The sequence below is a fragment of the Paralichthys olivaceus genome, chromosome 13 (assembly GCF_024713975.1).
Source record: "Paralichthys olivaceus isolate ysfri-2021 chromosome 13, ASM2471397v2, whole genome shotgun sequence".
Classification (NCBI taxonomy): domain Eukaryota; kingdom Metazoa; phylum Chordata; class Actinopteri; order Pleuronectiformes; family Paralichthyidae; genus Paralichthys; species Paralichthys olivaceus.
Genome location: NC_091105.1, coordinates 10395555 through 10416991, shown reverse-complemented (window position 1 = coordinate 10416991; position 21437 = coordinate 10395555). Strand labels below are relative to the sequence as shown.

General features: G+C 38.9%; 1 protein-coding gene across 3 annotated transcripts; it reads left to right on the top strand.

Moving 5' to 3' along the window:
- The first annotated feature begins 33 nt into the window (after positions 1 to 33).
- On the top strand, positions 34 to 18922 carry rorc (RAR-related orphan receptor C). 3 transcript variants are annotated; one of them, XM_069537301.1, is made up of 13 exons: positions 34 to 173; positions 334 to 413; positions 5332 to 5361; positions 12919 to 13004; positions 13946 to 14087; positions 14168 to 14524; positions 14608 to 14709; positions 14792 to 14913; positions 15785 to 15917; positions 16017 to 16124; positions 16254 to 16364; positions 16564 to 16673; positions 16837 to 18922. In XM_069537301.1, exons 2-13 carry the CDS (start codon positions 362 to 364, stop codon positions 16999 to 17001), a joined length of 1518 nt encoding a protein of 505 aa, XP_069393402.1. In that variant the 5' UTR covers positions 34 to 173; positions 334 to 361; the 3' UTR covers positions 17002 to 18922. The 3 variants fall into 3 exon arrangements, with proteins under 3 accessions (XP_069393402.1, XP_069393404.1, XP_069393405.1); XM_069537303.1 differs by lacking the exon at positions 5332 to 5361; XM_069537304.1 differs by lacking the exons at positions 34 to 173; positions 334 to 413; positions 5332 to 5361 and adding an exon at positions 6656 to 6872.
- The last annotated feature ends 2515 nt before the right edge of the window (positions 18923 to 21437 follow it).

The following is a 21437-nucleotide window of genomic DNA, read 5'->3' as shown; positions in this document are numbered from 1 at the left end:
AAACGCACAGGAGGACGTGTAGAGTGGAGGTGGAGGAGGCGCACGGAGAAGTGAGGAAGATGATGGCCGAGTTTTGGGAGCTGCTGTAAGGACTGGAAGAGGAAGAAGAGAGGACATGGCTGTGCATGTATTCAAATGTCTGCGCCGACCTGAGCGCTAGAAACAACCAACAGGTAGTTTTCTCTCATTCTATATTCTGTGCATGATGGCAGCAGGTGGAGTTCACCAACAGCCTGACTTAGCCTGTGTCTGTGTGTGTGTGTGTGTGTGTGTGTGTGTGTGTGTGTGTGTGTGTGTGTCTGTGTGTGTGTGTGTGTGTGTGTGTGTGTGCAGGGCCCTGCAGTGTTTCCACAGGAGAGTAATGGAATATGAGGATCCCGACGTGCCCCCCACTGACACCCCCATCAAGAGAGGTAAGGGGCTGCATCACTGAGGATCCACTCATGAGCAGGCCTCATGAAGTGTGATGACTGCACAAGTGCATGGCATGAAACTTGTGTTATTCTGTGTGGACCTTGTCCCAGCATCCAGAGCTGGGCAATAAAACTATATCAAGATTTATCTCAGTATAATTTACGTCAATAGCAATATAACAAAAGTTCACTAAATCTACTGATATATTGCAGATGCACTGTGCAAGCACACTGAGGAGATTTGGATGGATGGATGTACTTCATTGATCCCAATCTGGGAAATCCCACCACTGCAACACATTTGACACAAAGTTGATCCACCTCAGATATGTAAAATGTTTTGCTGTTAATAAACTGTTTGTCATTCTCAGAGTTTAAAACCACAACCTTCACTCAGGAGCATAAATCAGCCAATATAAAAGAAACAAACATTGTGATAATTATCGATATTGAGTGATGTAGTTTTGGCCATATCGCCTACCCCACCCCACCCCACCCCACCCCATGTCACTCTCTCTGCTCACCTTTCCCCTCACCGGCTCCACCACTTTCTGTCGCTCCCAGCCACCGTGTCCGCAATTATCTTCTTTCCCTGCACTCTCATCCATCTTTACCCTGTAAACCCTCCTCATCCGTTTCACTGGGGTGTGGTTAAGGTGCTGTGAGTGGGTAAGAATGGCAGTAAATCCGAGTAATCCCCAGGGATTAGGTTTTATTTTTTGCTTCTTTTTTTGGTCAATGCTTTTCTATTCCAAGCCTCGCCATGGCTAAAATCAAGCTGTTGGCTGTCAGCAGAGATAAGACACTTTGTCCCTCTTCCACTGAAACCCACTGCACACCTTTCCTTAACATGCTGCTCCTGGCTCTGATTAATGAATGTGAAGTGATTGACTTCTATTTAAATGAGCAGTTAGTCAACGCCAATGATATTGAGCCATGCACATATAGTTGTAGGTTTATTTGCAGAAGTTTGGGGGAAATCTGCCTCTGAGACATGTTTCTTCTCCAAAACACAAAAGTGAGACACATCTTTCCACAAACCATTTCCCTAAAAACCCTTTAAAATCCACAAACCTCCCTGTCATCTGTTTCTATAGGAAACCATCAAAAACACAAATGGTAAAAACTGACTACACCATCGTTAGCAAGTAAGCTAAGCAAGTACTTTAGTAATGTACTGCCATTCTGATTATGGAGGCTATGTTTTATTTCTTTGTCTTTAATAGAGAGAAGTAACTAACACTATATCATAGAAAGAAACAGAATAACAAATGAAATATCATCAAGTTATAGAGGTTTGAGTAGTTAACTGGAAAATATACAAGAGAGACGGACAGGGTAAGAGTATAAGTACAAACATATATTTGTATTGAGGTATAGTATGTACTGTGGAGGCTTGTATGATATACACCCATTGAAGGTTGAAATCATATTCCTCATATGTTTTATATGTGCATAAAATTAAGCACAAGACACTTTTAACAAACTTGCAGCTGAATCAAAATTGAGAGCTGGACGTTACAGGGTTAAAGGATTGTGTAATAAAAAAAAACCCAGCAGCTACTGGAACTGCTGTAATGGTGTTTTAATCTGGTTAAAGTGGAGTTTCAGTGTGGTTCCACAGTTTTCATTCTGCTGAGGAGGCTCATCTCAGGGTGATGAGTGTGTTGGTTTAGTGGCTGTTGTGGGTGTCTTTTCATTTTTCTTGAGCAACAGGTTTGCTTCTCCAGCACTGCTCCACTTTGCTTTACCTTCCGCCTGCGAAGGGTAAATCTCTGCTCCTGATTATTGTTGGATACAAACTGTCTGTGGTGCCCCTCAGGGATCTGTTGCGGGTCCAATCCTCTCCTTCACATACTGTTTATTATTATTATTATTATTATTATTCTGCTGTCACTTTTTACCCTAATTTCAGTGTCTGTTGTTACAGAATCTCTCAACCAAACCAAAGACAGCAAATGTACTAACATTTCAAAGTCACCATTAATAATTGAATCTGTCACTTTATTAAAAATCTTTAAATATTTATAAAATCAGTTTTTTCAACAATCACACTCATCCTGACCAACATCCAAACATCCAAATAACTGAGCTTGCTTTTGAGTGAATTTACATAAGAATATCTTAAAAGTATATCTTAATTGCTATGCTTTAGTTATTATTGTAAATGGGTTTTAGTTTTATTACTTTCTCTTTTTTTTTTTTTACATAGTTTTTTAAGTAGTAATCCCAACAACATTAATTTAATAAAACTAGTAGTATTGGTATGATGGTTGTAATGAATTTACATTAATATGTGTTTAGAGTGGGATGCATAATGTTTTATATTCAGGCAAAGTTGTGGGCCTACTCTCTGGGTTCACTGATCTTCACTGTTGTTATGTATCGAGCAACTGTCACTTCAGCAGTCAGTGTAGATGTCAGAGGCTTGAGACGTTAGCGAGATTTTGACTGATGAGTTGATGTTTGTCTCACTTTAGTCACCAGGGTCATACAATCTCACTTTGTGTGTGTGTGTGTGTGTTTGACTGTGTGTTGCTAAATGTGTGTTAAATCTGTACAGATGCAGATGTTGGTGATGTCATGAGATCCTGTTTTCACCATTAGCCTCTGACCATAACTGTTTTTTCTATTATGCACAGAGATCACCTTTAATATTATAACATTATTATATAACAGTGACCCAGGTTTTGCTGCAGGTGACTTCAACCTGAATAATTTCGATTGATAGAAGCACAAGAGTCAACAGCTTTAATTTTGTAAGCATGGGTGCATTTATTATGTCATCAGATACAAGTAAATACCTTAAAAACTAGAAGGGCTCACGGCTGACTGGCCACTTGATCACCATATTGTATATTAAGAACAGATCTATCATGTACACAAATGCTCTCCAAACTGTTTACATTAAACACAGGCATAATCTCCATTCTCTTACATCGCTGGAAGGAATATTTGTGATCATACATAACTGAATTAAGATCACTCCCTCAAAAATAACCATAACCAGTATCATCCTTCAGATCACATGAAATTTCACCTATTTCTAGATATAAGCGTTCTACACATGCCTGATTTTTTTCAACAAGATCTCTGCATTGTATCTTTAGAATTTCACAAATATGTCTGACAATTTGAATGGAATTAATAAAAAATTCCTGGATCCGACCCTTGATCTGGATCTGCACCAAAATTTAATGTTTTTTTTCCCAGGCCCACAAAGTTTCATAGAAAATCCCTCCTTGCTTACAATAAAACAAACAAAATTATATTCATGTATTTTAGGGACAAAGACACATTTCTGTGACTGACTGATGAAGGGGAGTCAGTCTTCACACTTGCCTCAAACACATCACTGCAATTTATTGAAATTGTCAAACATATTCACTGCTCAACATATTAACTGTGCTAAACCCTGATCATTTTTAATCATGATTGAATTTTATTTCTCATCATACTTTTTACCTTTTACTTAGCAATCACCCCAGGTCGTTTGTGTTGAAATTTCTTGACATTTTCCGTGTGTGTGAGCACTGCTGTGCTTTCATTCCTTGCTTTCTGCTTGTGTAGCAAATCTGATTTGATGAGAGGAGGAAAACAGTAGAAACCACAGAGGGCCCTTTCAGGCGCCACACCAAGACTGGCTATAGCTCTACATCTTCTACCGATACTTATCTGTTCTTCCTTCAAACGTTCTCTCTGTGTGTGTGTGTGTGTGTGTGTGTGTCTCTCTCTCTCTCTCTCACACACACACACACACACACACACACACAAATAAACACCATTGTTCAGAACGAACCCTCCATACATTTACTCACATTCACTAAATTCAGACTTTCTCACAATTGCGGTCAAACAGGCAGACAAAAAAGGAGGACCTATAACTTCTCAGACACCCACCTTCCTTATCTCCTTATCTCCTGTGTGTGTGTGTGTGTGTGTGTGTGTGTGTGTGTGTGTGTGTGTTTATATGTATGCCGAAGAGTCACGTGAATGTAACAGACACACACCACTGTAAATAAGAAATCTCCAATTTAACCTCTGCCATTACCAGGGCTTCTTATCAGCCCACAGCTCTTTGTACAAGGGATATTAAAATACAAACAGAAAATACTGCAAACCCTCTTTAAACTGCCATGATGAGTTAACAACCAGGAGTCTGTCGCAGTCAAATCTGTTTTAACTTGAAGTCTTAAATTCCTGTCACATGTTATGATCCCTTGGTTAGAAGCTGACCCTGTGTATTTAATATGCTCAATTAAATATTAATGTTATATTATATTTGTAAATATTTATTTGATATTTGATAGATTTTAGTGTCACATGTGTAAATCTCAGAGTTGCACCACAAAACTAAACATGTGACTTTCAGAGATAGAAGCAATATTCAGATCTTTTATGTAGGTAGAACTAACAATATTAAATTATGGAAATACTCCATTACAAGTAAAAAGTCCTGTTAACAATTATTTACTTAAGTCGAAGAATTATTGGGACAAACTGTCCTTTAAGTATCAAATTTAAAAGTTATTGTGCAAAATCCCCCAGTGTTACACTTTCTATAGTGTAACTCTGTGAGACAAATGTAGAAGACTAAAATGTTAATAGTTTCCCTCAGTAATCTAGTGGAAGTATGGAGTTAAGTAGAAGGACATACTTAAGTTAGGTTTTAAAATTTTGAGTTAAAAGCAAAAAAAAGTATTGATGGGAAATGTTTCGTTCTGGGTTTAACCTCATTAAAAGAGTTTATCTCATGAAAGGTTCATGTGAAAACCTCACAAGTGAACGGCACATTGTGGTTTCTAAAATTAAAATTGTCACCTGTCTGCTCATGTTTTGAAGCTCATAGTAAAACTTAGATTTGAAGTTTAGTGTTGTTCAGCTTTGATTCACTGACTGCATCTTTTTGTTGCATCAGGAGGAGCCTTGTCCAAGAGGACTCATTTAAGTAAGTTCTCCATGAAATCCCCTTAGCTGTGTGTGTGTGTGTGTGTGTGTGTGTGTGTGTGTGTGTGTGTGTGTGTGTGTGTGTGTGTGTGTGTGTGTGTTTGTTTGTGCTAGATATTTGTGCATGCATTGTGGTTAACGTCAAAGTTAGTTAGTTAAACATACAACATTTGCACCTGTACAGCAACATGCACACACACACACACACACACACACACACACAAACACACATGCACATACTCACACACTGTGGTATCATTGGAGTTGGGCCATCAGCAGCGTAGTGTGTGCTGTGTGTTGCACCTGCGCTGCCCACCACACACACACACACACCAACACAAACACACACCAACACACACACAAACACAAACTGCTATAGCTTTGGCACTTTGGCATCTGAATGCAGACAGCGATAACATCTCGTCTTTTTTTAACTTCTTTGGTTTAACACAACTCTAGCACACCTGGGTGTGTGATCAAGTGTGGAGATGCTGTGCATAACACACCACCAACCCTCATGTAAGGTCACATGATGATAAACTAACTGGGCATAAATAATAATAATGTGTTTCTGGCTTGTGTGTGACTGCATGTACTATATATACTATCAGATATCTGAGGAATCATCACCATGGTGGTCTTAGGGAGAGATGAACTGGAATGCTGTGATGGATGGTAACTGAGTAAATGTACTCAAGTACTGCTCATAAGTACAGTTTCAAGACATATTTCTGAGATAAACAGGTTTACCTGACAGTCACTTTTTTAATAATGTCGTATTGGTACTTTTACTCAAGTAACTGAGTCAAGTTTGGAAAGAGCTGAAGCTGTTATTCCCTTATTGATAAACTGATACTTCACTCATTTGCATTTGAAGCATAGGGACAAATGTGAAGTTGAGAATAAAGAACATCTTACTTTGTCACTCGTGTGTTTTTCTCTGCCTCCCCAATTATGCCTGTTGAAAGTGCTTTGATTAAAATTCTCAGGTAGTTTTAAAGGTGCTAGACGATTTGAAGTTAATGTTTTTGATGTTTGGTGCAGAGTGAGGGGGTGAAGGATAACAACAAAGATATAAGGAAAAAGTACCTCTAGAAAAAAGTCAAGCAAGGGGACAGTCCCCCCCTTTCTGTCTCTCTCTCACGATCTCTCTCTTTCACACACACACACACACACACACACACACACACACACACACACACACACACACACATACACACACACACACACACACACACACACACACACACACACATACATACACGCACATGCTAACAAGGAAGATGAGGCGGTGACTGACACTCAAAAGTCTGAATATGTGCACTGAAGCTGCAGTGAGCACCAGACCAGGCTCACTGAAGGACGAACAAAAGAAGAAGAGGAAAGGGTTTAAGAGTAGGTGGTGCCAGAGAAGATAAAAGTGTGTCAAAAGAAAGAATATTGTCAGACAAAGTGAGTTTGTGAAAGTGGGCCAAACGTCTGAGACAAGTGGAGGAGTGATGATGATGCGAGGTAGGGTGATGAAGTTCTTTGGTGTGTGTGTGTGAGTGAGTGAGTGTGTGTGAGTGTGTGTGTCTGTGTGTCTGTGTGTGTGTGTGTCTGTGTCCGTGTGTCCATGTGTGTCCTTGTGGGTAGTACAATCAAGAATATATCATCAATCTGATCAAATACCTTCTTTATGCTCATTGTTTGTCTCTCTACACCCTAATATGAGAGTTAAGTGTTGCCTAACTGCAACACGATTGTTTTAAGGTAGTACATTACAGTCATCACAGTGTCCTTCAATGATACGGTTACGTTATAATTAGCTGTATCTTCATTTTACTTTTTATCAGATTCATAAAATACCCGCAAATTCACACAGACTGAGACATTCATCAAATACGTGAACTTTCTTTAATTTTATTATTTCGTGTGATTGAGCTTTTCATTTAAATTCCCACTCATCTTTTTGATTTATTCTAAGTGTCTGACTTCACATTTATCTGTATGTAAATATTTATAATATTCTGTGCTTTATTTGATGTTCATGCTTTAATCAGCCAAATATATATTTTCTCTAGCCCTGTATCAGATCTATTACAATACAGACACACACACACACACATTCAAGTACGTACAGTTTTGAAGTATATAAATATGCTGTATAAGCACTGATGGTCTTTGTTTTGAAACTCAATCAGATCTCGACTGAGTTCTGTTGGGTAGAATCACATCAGTTTGTGTGTTTCAGTTTTCTGGTTTAGTAATATGACTCAAGTCTTGGGTCCCTTTGATGGATTTAAGATTTGAATCATATCTCAGATATTTTCTCTCTCTGTCTCTCCCACATATACACTGCACCTCAGGTTAGAAACTGAGCTGGTTTTAAAGGGTGAGAATCGCAAATAGGTTGAACAAAAAGTTTGACTTTTAAAAAAGAAACCATGTGTTTGCATTGCCTCTTTTTTTTTTTTTTTACAGTAATCATATTCCCATAGTAACATATTAAATAATTAAAAATAAAGACCCAAGAGAGCAGCTTACTAACGACTTTCTTACAAATGTTTTTGCATTGATGACTCTCACCAATATAAAAAACGAAAGAGACAGGAAAACAGGAAGCTTCACAACCGTAGTGCATCAGTTTGAATGGACTGATTCCACATCCATTCAGGGGACAGGATGCGTAGGAAATTATTATATTATTGAAATGTGATCATGTAAAATGGTCATAAATTTGATTTCTTGCATAAATATTCCCAATTAGGAGAATTTAAGCATATAGAGGGGAGAAGCAGTACATAAATGGAAATAATGAACGTCTAAGATGCAAGCTGTTTACACACAACATGCAAACACACAAATATGTGCATGTACGCACACACATAGATGTGCAGCTGCTTGTTAGATGGCGCCAAGATGTAACATCTCAGGCCCACAGCTGTGTGTGGATACTGCGTGCATGACGATGAAGGAAGAGGCTCTCACTGAGGAAAATATAACTCTGTGTCATCACATCAATCGGAAAACTATTGATTGACTAATTTTCTCACGCTACAAACTCACAAGGGGCTCTTTACCGTCACATTTATTTAATATGCAGCCACACACACATTTCATAAGGCTTTGTTGTGTTCGGGGTATTCCTGTGTCGATTCTTTTAGAGTTTCTTTATCAGAAAGGATTTCCTTGTTCCTCCGGGTGCAGAAACCTGCACATGCTTCCAAAGCAGCAGAGGCGTTTGGCTTGACATCAAAGTGAACATCAAAATCGCAGGTGACACAGTCCCTCCCAAAATATGGTCAAAGAAACAGTTGAGCTGATTCATATCCTTTTCTACTGTCAAAACATTACTGCTGTCAATTACCTGTATAATCGCTCTGCATTTCAAAGTTCAATAACATATGATTGATAATTGGTTTTCAGATCTGCTCAGACAATGTGTTTTTCTCCCATAAGACACTGCAGGTAATTTAAATAATTAGATGTTTAGTGTGAACCCCAGTAGTGAAGGAGTTCTCACAATAATGATATGGTCTGGTTCAAAGACATAAAAATACTTCACACCCGTGCTCATCCGAAATATTCAGTACAGACAAATGCTATGAAATACTTTCTAAATTACCCAAATTGTTATTATTGGCAATAACATCAATTTTTCCTGATGTCAAAGATCTTTGAATATGTTATTACAGTAATTTGTAGATATTATATGATATAGATTACAGGCCTCAATTATGACTTCTTGTAAAGGGAATTATTTCTGATTTGAATTCAAATTTTCAGTATGTCAGAGAAATGTTTTGTATTATAGATTGTGTTAGCTCTGTGCGACAGGACCAATGAATATAAATAGTATAGTATATATATATATATATATATATATATATATATAGTATGATATTTTGTTTTTATTGTCTATATTGTATCATTTAATGCAAAATACATGAGAAAACATTATATATGCATTATATATTAATATATTATATATTAATATTACATTATTCATCTTTTTAACTAAAATGCTTTTGAAAGACAGTAAGCAAAAATCTTGTGTATATCTACCAAGAGATACATGATAAGAAAATAGAAATATTAACATACAATACACTAGACTAAAATAATGCAGTGTATATGAATTGTGGCAACATAAATATAAAACCTTTCTTTATTGATTATAGAATTGTATATTTCTTGCTTTTCAAATGATGTAACATCATTCTGAGAACCTCTGAAGATAAATAAAATGATCATAAACAGTTTGTATTTCTCTCAAGCTGGGTCTAAATAACTTGTTAAAGTTTGATTGATTGAGCTGCTTATCAGAGATACACTGTTTGTTAGTCTGTGTGTGTTTGTGTGTATACAAACACTGTTTGCACTCTTGCGTGCGTATACACCAAAGGTAAGCTTCCGTCAGAGGAAGGTTGAGGTTTTTTGTCCGTTTACAGTGTAAAGAACAGACTGCTGACAAGGTGAATTCAGGCAGCTCTGAAGAGTTTAGTGGCAATCTGTGATGTACACCTCCACCCCCCATATGCCACAGACACACACACACTGTCAATTTCAAGTGAAAGTGGTAAACTCTTGTTGGGTTGAAATTTTTTCATTTTCTCTTTTTTTCTTGTTGGCATTTTGCTGTATGTGCCTTCTCTCTTCCATAGGTTTATTTTAATGTATCGTACTCAGAATCTTAGACGTTGTCAATACTAAGAAGCACAAAAACCATCATTAAATTTGTTTTCTTCTGCTGTTTGTACGACAACTCCGAAAACTGTGTCTTTTAAGTAGAAAGACATTGATGACTCGTATCCTGATGAAAGACGTAAATCTGCGGCTCTGTGGCAGTGTCTTGGTATACTTTGCACGGGGGAAGTGTGGGAGGTGGCACCCTTTTATTTCCACAAGCAAACCAGAATATTTCCATCACTGCACATATACTATACTCAAACCTCTTCTGTTTTTTCACATCATTGAGTGATTAAAGGATGAGAAATTTGAATAGCTCCAATTGTTCTTTTTTCTAAATCAACTCATTAAATAAGTGAGTTGTCAGCTGGCTTCATATTTTATGGTGATGTTGGAAAAGCTTTTTGTAAAGAAGTACTACATTTAATGATATAATGCAAAGTTAGCTTAGATAGCAAAATTAATCCTTTTTTTTTTCTTTCATGCACGTTAGCAGATAAGATCTACAAAACGAATATCTCTTAACCACAAAAATCATATTCATTGGGTCATGATAAGGTGTGGAACAGGCCTGTGATATGAGGATAAATTGGCAGCAAAATAATGTGCAGCTTAGAATTCCAAGTAAATGTATGTTTAATGCAAAACAAGCACTGCATTGTCTTTAGCCAAATTCTGTGCAACAATCAAAATAACCTTATGGATGAATCATACTGTTAAGTACGGTTAAGTTTTTTCAATAATTTCTTATCTCTTTATCTCTCACACACAGGGAGATACTGGTTTTGATTGGTTTTGGTCTGTGGAGATAAGAAGAAGAGACCAAAAAAGGTTGAGATTGGTGCCAGGTTAATTTCCTGTAACAGCTCCAGCTCCATTATTACTTTTCATTTTAGTTTAGCACCAAAAAGAAGACTTGATTTCACCGGACGTTGCCTTAGATAACATGCTTTGTGTTGAGTGTATCAGAGCTATACGATGACGTGGAAAGTTTGGGAGTGTTTGTGATTGGTGTGTGTGTATAAACAATGAAAGGTTGTGTGTCTCGTGGATTTCCTGTCGTTTGAGAATCAGAACTGAAATAGACACAAAAAAAAAAAGAAAGACCACTGATGATATTTAGTTTGCAGAAAAATATTTCCACTGAGCGTCAAATCAAGTAGCTGTCTTTTAAAATGTGTGAAGTTCTTGAACTCATATCATGGTTAGTCTTGAGGTTGTTCACTCGCCTCGATTATTGGCAGCAGCTGCATATCTCATCAGCTCTGCAGAGATTCTTGCTGCTTAATTATCTTCATCTGAATGTGTCTTACCTCAGGCCGAATGACTTCCTCAGGAGCCTTGGGGTGATCCCTGTGGCATGACAAAGAGGGCACACACTGACACACTAACACACACTTGCAAATAAATCTGACACAGTTGTGCACGGAAATGCTGCTGTGTATGAGCATTAGTGCCAGCTTGTTTTGCAGAGGACAATCGTAGCGCACAGGGGCGAAGGTAGAAGAAGCGATTACTGATGGTTAGAATATAAATAAATCATAAAATATGAATTATCCTCCATCCTGTAGTTGATATCCTTTTTGAGGCAAACCAGAAAACATCTCGCACCCCTGTCACCAAGACTGTGTTCCTACAAATGTGGCCCTTTAATTAATCTAATGACATCTGAAAAACAAAATCACCACAAGGCAAGAAGGATGAGGGGTGTGAGAGTTCACAGAGATCAGGGGCACGGGGGGAGGTGAGAGGGGGACGGCCATTACTGGCAGTGATGGAGGAGAGAGAGTGCATTACTGGCAGCTGTGTCCTTTATGAGCGAGACAGAGAAGGATTCACAAAGAAAGAGATGACATGAAAGAGGGACAGTCAGAGCGAAAGAGAAGCCAGGCAACCACTTGAAAGGCGTCTGAGGTTGACACCTTCACATTCTCCGCCTTTCTCCCTTTGCAGATATTCCACGTCCTCTCAGGACTCTGTCTCCTCGATGTATTTGAAGTTGTTCTGCTCATTGTTAATAAGGCGAGGGGTGTTAGAGAGGAAAACACCTTTGGTTGGTCACACAAGAATTGATGTTGATGCTTCAGGGGAAGTACAGCAGCAGTTCTCACAGTGGGAATCATTTTCCAGTTTACTTCTTGGGTAAAAATATGCAGCATCAGTGCTCACTCACAGTGACAACCTGTTCCTTTAGACTTGTTTGATATTATTAATGGACATATTGATTGTTTGATTTCAACTGAAGTCCAACAAATGGTAAATGGTCTGTTTTTATTAGAGAAGGGGCAATTTTGGGGAAGACTGAGACCAGCCATAGGCACCCCTAATGCAATCAAATTTAAATTCATGAGATCCAAATCATCACCATCCATGATTTGTTCTCTGAGAAATCAATGAAACGAAAACACCCTATCACGCATTATTAAAGACAGTGGGGAAATAACATCCTAGATCTGCCCCTGATCAGGATCCACATTGACATTTTATGGATCCTTTCTGATCCATTCATCCTTCCAGCAATTTATGCTAATTCATGTGTGTTTGTGTGAATAAGTTGATCTTTGTTTTTATTTCAGTCACATATGACACTTCACTAATGTATCAATAGATTAGATTCTTTTGTCTTTTTTTTAAAAAGAAAAGCTCAATACCTTGTGTGGCTTTTTGCGATTAGCTCTTCATGGCCCATTCTGCTGGTTTAGGAAAAATAGATGCGACACTGAAGATGCAATATCGTCAAACTGATTGACAGTGACACATTTAACTTGTTTGCTTCCATACTTTACCCAATGGTTGACACCATTGTTTTTGACCTGTTCATCTATAACAGAAAAAGCTGCATTCAAAGATGTGAATGTAACTGCTTTTACTTCCTGTGTTTGTTCAGCCCAGATTGAAGCAATCCCGTGCAAGATCTGTGGTGACAAGTCCTCTGGAGTGCATTATGGAGTCATCACCTGCGAGGGCTGCAAGGTGAAATGCAACATAATGTGTTACATACACACACATGCGACATAGACACGTATGAATTTATAGGGTTGACAACACTTTCATGTCTGTCCGTTTAATATGAAGCAAGCTGCGTGTTAGCTTAGCTTAGGGTAAAGACTGCAGACAGGGAAACAGCTAGCCTGGCCTTTCACCAAAGTTAAAAGATACCCAAACTTGCAACACTTAAAAAGCTTGCTAGCTGAAGAGCGAACTTCTTGTTTTCTTGTCCAACATATAACTACAAAAATACATGTTGAAACAAGATACTAATTAACGAGCTAAAATCTTGTTTGCTTGGATTTATAAAGTTATATGATTCATTACTTCTTGGCCTGATGCAGCACTCTCACTTATGGTCTCCATAGAACAGTAGAGACCATACCATAGACTGTGTGTAAAGATGGATTACTCAAGAGCTCTCAAAAAGTCAGGCCAAAGCTCCTCAGTTGCCCCCTGGTGGCTGGCTGCAGTGTCATAAACACTCCATGTTAAGGAATGGGACATGGGTCAAACTACGCGCCAAATAAAAAAGAGAGCTCCAACTTAATTTTGAACAGACAGACATGAGAGTGGTTTCTATCATCTCTTTTAACTCGAAAGCTTTTCCCATCATTTCCCCCCAAAATAGAACTTTTTCTTTAAATAACCATTGGAGTTCGACCAATATCAACATACTGTAGGTATTTGTGTATATGTTGGCTCATATGTTGAAATGACAGAGACAGACACACAGCAATGTCAAAAATGATTGATTATGTCATCACGTCATTCATTCATCAGAGTTCAAGTTCAACAGTAAAATGTCCTCCCTTCTACATGTCTCGGTCATAACTTTTAAAACCATCGATGTACCATTATAAGACTTTTGTAACTCAAGTATCTGCCTCTGTTGGACTGTTAACTGTTCATTATCCATCCCGCAGGGATTCTTCCGGCGCAGCCAGCTGCCCACTGTGTCCTATTCCTGCTCCAGGCAGAGTAACTGTCAGATCGACCGGGCCAGTCGCAACCGCTGCCAACACTGCCGTCTGCAGAAGTGCTTGGCACAGGGCATGAGCAGAGATGGTGAGGTGTAAACAAACCCACACTGATAAAAAGTATGATACATTTTCTTCACTGTTTTTTCATTTTTTTATCTTCCATAGCTGTGAAGTTTGGAAGGATGTCCAAACGTCAGCGGGACTCTCTGATCGCCGAAGTGGAGAAGCACCGCCAGCAGCAGCAGCTTCAGCAGCAGCTTCGGGGAGACGTCCAGTCTGTGTTGTCCTTCCCTAACAAAGCCAGGCAAGACCGCTCCCCCCAGCTACTCCAGCCCATGGCTCCAGCCTACTCTTACACTAGTGAGGCTGAGCTGCTGTCCTGCACCACTGATGTTCACCCTTACCTTGTGTACTCTGCCAACGAGTCGCAGGTGTCAGGGATGATCTACAGAAACTCCGGTGTCTCTCCCACACCCAGATCCCAGGGGCGGGGGGATCACAATGGACACCCTGAAATAAGAGGTGAGACACTGGTGTTTCAACACTCAACGCAGTTTCCTTCATCCTCCTTTGTTTATTCTTCATTTGTCTCTTCCTTATATCAGGGTTTGAATTGAGACAGCCATCTCATGATCTGATGGCGATCCATCCCTTCAACCCTCTGGAGGAATCCTACGGCATTTATCCTCAGTCTCTGAGAAACATAGGTACACAAACAGCATGGTGGGCTTATGCTTAACCAAGTGTGTTGCAGTCTTCATATGAATGATTGCTTCTGCTTGTTTTCAGATGAGCTTTGTGCCAGTATTGTGCGTTCCCACCGAGAGACCAGCCAGTACAGAGTGGAGGAGCTGCAGGCTCTCAGATGGAAGCTGTTCAGTAGAGAGGAGATCCAAGCCTATCAGAGCAAAGTAAAACCAACCCACTTTCCTTTTTCTCAGAAATGTTGTTGCATTTGTATGACTTTATTCAGACTGCCTCAAAATAAAACATTCCATGAAATCAGAGAAAACTTGTTTCAACTTTTCCCCTTCCTCCTCTTAAAGGTTCAGATTTAGGTGAAAGGGATCTCTTGGCAAAAATTTAATATAAAATAATCCTAGTGATGTTTTCACCACTGTGTTTCATCTAAATTGTACTAATTGTTGTTTTCTTTACCATAGAATGAGCCTTTTATATTTAAATACTTTATATTTACATCGGGAGCGGGTCCCCTCTACGGAGGCCGCCATGTTTTTTATAGTAGTCCAAACTGGAAAAACTAAACACCTCTTGAGTTTTCATGACAACTGAAGGCTACCCAAGGTTCTCCATGTTTGGAAAGGGAGGGTGAGCCGAGGGGTATTCAGCTGCAACATGCAACTTCACCACAAGATGTCACTACATTCTACACACTGAACCTTTCAGTGGATGTTCAATTAATCATAGAATCATATAATATTTTTGTATTTTATGATATAGTGAGTGGCATAGTGGTACAGTGGTTAGTGTTGTCTGATTGAATCCTCTTTTTTGTGTCGATTTCCTCCTGCTACCTTAGCTTCCTCCCTCAGTCCAAAGACATGCAGACCTAGGACAGGTTATCACGCTAAATTGTACATGAGTTTGAATGTGAGGGTTTTTATGTTGGGCCCTGTGATTGGCTGTAATTGCACGCCTCTCACCCAATGTCGGGTGATATTGGCTCCAGCCCCCGGCGAAAGTATGATTCATGTATAAATGGATTTTTTATTATATGAAAACATGACATTTAATTGTATTTTTCCTCTGTCCTACTCTCAGTCAGTGGATGAGATGTGGCAACATTGTGCCATTGGACTGACCGATGCCGTCCAGTATGTAGTTGAGTTCGCAAAACACATCCCAGGTTTCCGTATGCTCAGCCAGAACGACCAGATCGCACTTCTCAAGACAGGTGAGGTTACCCATCATACAAAAACTGTATGCTTTACTCTTTTCTCAGTTGCCCTCCTTTCAACTGATTCCTTTTCCTCCTGTCTTCCCCCCCATGCAGGCTCCATGGAGGTAGTTCTGGTCAGGATGAGTCGGTTCTTCAACACTGAGAACAACACTGTCTTCTTCGATGGGAAATTTGCTGGAGTTGAGATCTTCAAGTCTCTGGGTGAGGACCTTTACACATTAATCCCAACTCAGGCAGAAATGCAGATCTGACACCATTCATGCAATGAGCACAGTATAGTGTATATTAATGTGGTGGTTTATCAGTGCTCTGTGGTCTCTCTGCCTGCAGCGTGTGGGGATTTGATCACAGCAGTGTTCGACTTTGCTCACGACATGTGCACTCTAAAGCTCACTGAGCAGCAGATCGCTCTTTTCAGTGCTCTGGTGCTGATCAACGCAGGTATTGATTCAACTATCTGGCACTCGTGTTACATTTACAAAAACACTATAAAAATAATGCTCCAAGCTTTACTCTTGTCATCAGGGATCATCTAATACTGATTTTTGAATATTGACTACTCTTGATTTGTATATGCATCTTAAACACAATTAATCTTGTTCAAAATCCTCTCGTGCTTAGTTTGTGTCTTTCTGTGCAGACCGTCCATGTCTGGAGGACAGAAGCAGGGTCCAGCGGGTGCAAAGAAACGTGGAGTTAGGACTCACACACATTCTACACCGAGACAACCAGGAAAGTCTAATGCACAAGGTACAATATCTCAGTATAGAGCAGATACTTTCTGTTCATTCATCTCACTTAGCTAATGGCTGTTTAAAAGGCAAGAATGTTATCCTTTCATCTCCATGAATGTGTGCATGCTCACCTTCCTGGGGTAGATAGTGCTCTAAATGTGTCCGTGTCCCCCCTGCAGCTGTACCAGAGGATGGCAGTGTTGCGTTCGCTGTGCAGTCTTCACATGGAGAAGCTGCGCTGGTTCAGTCAGCGTTACCCTCTCACTGCTCACTCTCTGTTCCCACCACTCTACAAGGAGCTGTTTGCCTCAGAAGCCGAGCTGCTGCCAGGGACCACACACTGATGATTCAGTAGCATATGCAAACCACACACCCACACACCCACACACACACACACACACACACACACACACACACACACACACACACACATACACATACACGCATAGACACCACAATTATTTTATCACTTTCTGACAGAGTCTATTTTTCTAATAATGGAACTAAATGAGAAACCCACAGTAATCATAGTGTGTTAAGTATTACAGGATCCCCATCAGAGCTTTGTTTCGGTAGCTTATGTCAAACATGCATTTTAATGTTTTTATAGCTTAAAACTACCAGTTTTACTACCAGGGGAGTTTTGTATTTTGTAGCACCATTACAGGATTCGTTTTCCTTCAGGATGTGCTGTTGTGATTCTGTTCAGTTAATGTGTGTCACAATGCTTTCAGACTCAGATTCAAAGAGGCAGCACAGTGGCAACATGGTCCATTAAGACGTCAAGTCGTAGTCCACTCAACATCTGTCCTCAGAGGATAAAACACTGACCACAGAACTGAAAAGTGACTCTATGTTTAGCATTTATATTCAGCTTTGGATCCGCAGTGGATTTGAATCCGATTGCATATTACAAATAGAAAAATGAAACAAAATATCAGGTTAAAACACCAAGACAAAATTTGTACAGAAGCAACTATGATGGAACTCAGTAGAGCACATACCTCTGCCAAGGCCCAACAGTCCCCATCAGTCAATCAATCAATCAATCAATCAATCAATCAATCAAGCTGCACCAAATTTCACATACTCATAGATATCGGCTCCCTAAATGTGCCTCGTTTTTTTTCATCAAGATCCATGAATTATTCCCTGGGCAAACAATGAAAATATTGAAAAACGTCTTATCTAGCCATGTTAATGAAAGAGAAAAAAGATTCTTGCATCCACCCCCTGAATTGGATCCACACCAAAATCCAACTTCTACCAAGTTTCATGGAAATCCATTCAATAGTTTTTGTGTGTTCTTGCTCACAAACAAAAAGAAGAATAAAAAAACTAGCTTGAAAACATTAACTGAGCCAGAAAGACAAGAAGTACACAGGAATATACTTTTGCAATACGGTAATGGATGTGTCACACCATAATCAACTTTACACAGTCCACTTGTGCACAGATAACATCCACATGTTTATACTCTGTGTGACTCAAAAGATGGATTTTGACCTCAGTATTGTTTTATACAAATGTGGGAGCTTTGTGGCAGAAACTCAGAGCAGTGACAGTATGGGTGAAGCTAAAAATGTTTTATTTTTTTGAAATCATACTCTACTTTCAGGAACCTTGAGCACATAGTGATCACAGATTGGCATCAGTTCAGAGTCATTGTTAGATTATGCTATTTCAATCATGTTAGATATTTGAAGGTAAATGTACATGGCAAAACAAGTATTCCCTACAAAATGTGAAATATTGGAAGAAATCAGATTCTGCACACTCACCCAGAGAAAAATCTGTCTCTGTTATATCTGAGATGTCAATGATGAGCGACAACTTGCCTCTTTGTATCCACATGTCTCTAGAGAAATGTTTCTCCTCAGGTTGATAATGTCAAGTCCTACGAAGTAGCAGTACCTCAAATGTTTTTTATCCTGTGTGTTTAAATAAATTCTCACAGCCTTTTATATCTTTAAAGCTTTGGAAACAATGTTGCATTTAATGTAGAAAAGATGATGGAGATACAGTAGAAGTCGCTTCCTCTGTGTGCAAACTTTTCCTTTTTCAGATTGAACTTGCATATGTTTTGTTTTCTCTATACACAGTAACTTTAAATAAAGCAATGAGTAAAAAGGAAATGATGAGAGGCTCCAGCATTAAGTACCGTCTGTCCGGGTGTAGTCCTCTCTGTTCCTGGAACAGCTGAGATCATAATGAAGTTAAGTCCATGTAAATCTTCTAATAAACTGTTAAGGCTGTGACACCAAGCACATGTGGTAACTTTATTTCTCTATTTGTGGAAAGAGCAGAGTAATATTAATAGTAGTGTGAAACTGAATCATGCGAGAAATAACCTGATATCTTTGAGGATTTGATGAGAAAAACAAAGACCTGAGGTTATTCACAGTGGACTGAAACGATAAGCATGATTTATCATTCTCTGTAGCACACTGACACACAGCCAGACAAACTTCAGTATCAGCACAATACTGCAACTGCACCTTTTAACACAAAGGAAATGTTGGTCATCGTGGGTGACCGTTGTTACAGCAGCGCCATCAGCCTATGGAAAGTTTTCTTCAGATTGTCCAAAAACAGCTGTTGCTAACCAAGTTAAGAGGAAACGAATCAATATGAGTCAGTTGGATTTGGTAAAAATTAATTAACCCTTCAAAACACCACAGAGACTTTTATGGTCAATGTTCTTTCACTCGTGCTACAAAGCTGCTGGTCTTTTATCTCTTTCTCTGTGTGGTTTATTTATAAACGCGCTTCGACTCAAACCTTTAGAGTCACTGTTTTAGGTGAATTGTCAACTCTAAATTGGCCTTAGGTGTGAATGTGTTTGTCTTTATATGTTGTACCTGCAATATGCTGTGCTATAATATATTGCATGTGGTCAGCAAAGTACTGCGCAAACATAAAATAAAACAAACAAAAACTACATCATGGCTCCAACAGTTTGGTTTGAAGTAGGTCCCCACAGGCCCCCGATATCCCTTGATATTATTCTGTTATTCAGTCACATTTCCTCTATTGTCAAAACATGCAGTGGTGACAAGTGTGTGCTGGATTTCACATTTGCAATCTTTAAAATTAGATTTTTTTCTCTTGATTCCCTGCACCACAAAAGAGATCAACCAAGCCGAGGGAGATACTGTATCTCTCAATTTTCCTCCTTTCAATTTCTCCTCTTTTGAACACTCTGAACATCTCTTAATTCAACTGAGACATTAAATTAAATACACCAAACTTCACCTCATTTCGCCCCTGATGGAAAAGGACAGTGGTCAGACACTGTCAACCCAGTTTTGACCAGAAAATTACGTGTCAACAGTTTTACAGTAATCTGTTGGATTGACGCAATAATGTGATGACAAATTCCAGATCACTGTTTTTCGGAGGGAGTCATGGCAGCCTTCAGCTTGGGTTTATTTGCTATTCTTTACTCTCTGACCTTTCTTTCTAGTGAAGGAATTTCTAGTGAAAGAAACACTTGAGTAGAGTTTCCGGACTCTTGTCTCTCACCACCAACAACAACAACTGAAAAAGTTGATCCTGAGATCTCCTCTATCTGATGGGAAAGAGCTGTGGGCAGAGCAGATAATCATTCCAGTTTAAACTGAGGCCTAAAGAGAGTAAACTGCGGAAACTCATTAAGCTGCATTCTAGCACAGCAGTGCACAGGGGACTTCTTCTCTGGTCGGATTTTATGAGAACGTGGTGGGAGGGGTTGTGTGAGGGTCACAGGCAGTTTTTCAGACTGGAATCCTTGAGACCAAGAAAATCCTTGAGTCAGTCTCAGAGTGAGATAATCAGGAATTCAAGGCTTTTAAGCTGTCTCTCTCTGAACAAACAATAATTAACAAATATGAATACTGAGGGAACACTCACAGCATTATCGTGTTATGAGTTAAAATCAAAATAATATTGAAAATATTTGTTCTCAATCATTTAAATTAGCAAGCCACTTGACATGAGTTGATTTATCCCTAGGGAACTATTCAATGCTGTTCTAAAGTCTGACAAAAAAAAACCCAGCTCTGTGTTGGAGACAACACTACTTTCAGCAGAGAGTCTGTTATGAGACAAAGACAGAAACAGAAATTTATCAAGCAGGTAAGATATATGGTAATTTTATTGCATTTTGGAAAATATAGGAACCTATCTTTTCTATATCTGTTCTCTAGACATGACATCTCTGGCTCTGCTCTTGGATTTTAAGTATATTTAATTACAATTTTTAAATCTATCTGCCTCTAGTCCACCAACCTCACATAAAGACAATATAAAGGCCTCCACTCTGTGGCACAGAAAACAGCAATCTTTGTGTCAATATTTGTCTAGACAGTAAAAAATTAAGGCCAAATAAACATTGGATTCATCGTAAAGGGTTGAACGCTATTTTACTCTAATTTAGTCTTTATTCTTGACAATTCTACTTGCAACATCTTCAAAAATAAAAATGACATAATATCTGATTTTTTTTGCATTTTGAATATATCCTCGATGGCAAATTTTTCCCCAAAAATTCTGCTCTGAGTTTGTTTGACTCAAAGGTTAATTGTGTAAGATCTGGGGGAAAGGGATCTATTGGCAGAAATTTAATATAAAATAATCCTAATGATGTTTTCACTAGTGTGTTTGACCTAAATTGTATGAATTGTTGTTTTCTTTACCATAGAATGGGCAATTTATATTTAAACTTTATATTTACACAGAGGGGGGTCCTCTCTAGGGACGTCGACCATGTTTTTTTAGTCATCCAAACTGGACAAACTAA

Coding starts and splice junctions, on each gene's coding strand:
- rorc (XM_069537301.1), top strand. CDS start 362: ATGGAATATGAGGATCCCGACGTGCCCCCCACTGACACCCCCATCAAG. Junction 5,362..12,918: donor GTCCAAGAGGACTCATTTAA/GTAAGTTCTCCA, acceptor GTGTTTGTTCAG/CCCAGATTGAAGCAATCCCG. Junction 14,914..15,784: donor TCCAAGCCTATCAGAGCAAA/GTAAAACCAACC, acceptor TCCTACTCTCAG/TCAGTGGATGAGATGTGGCA.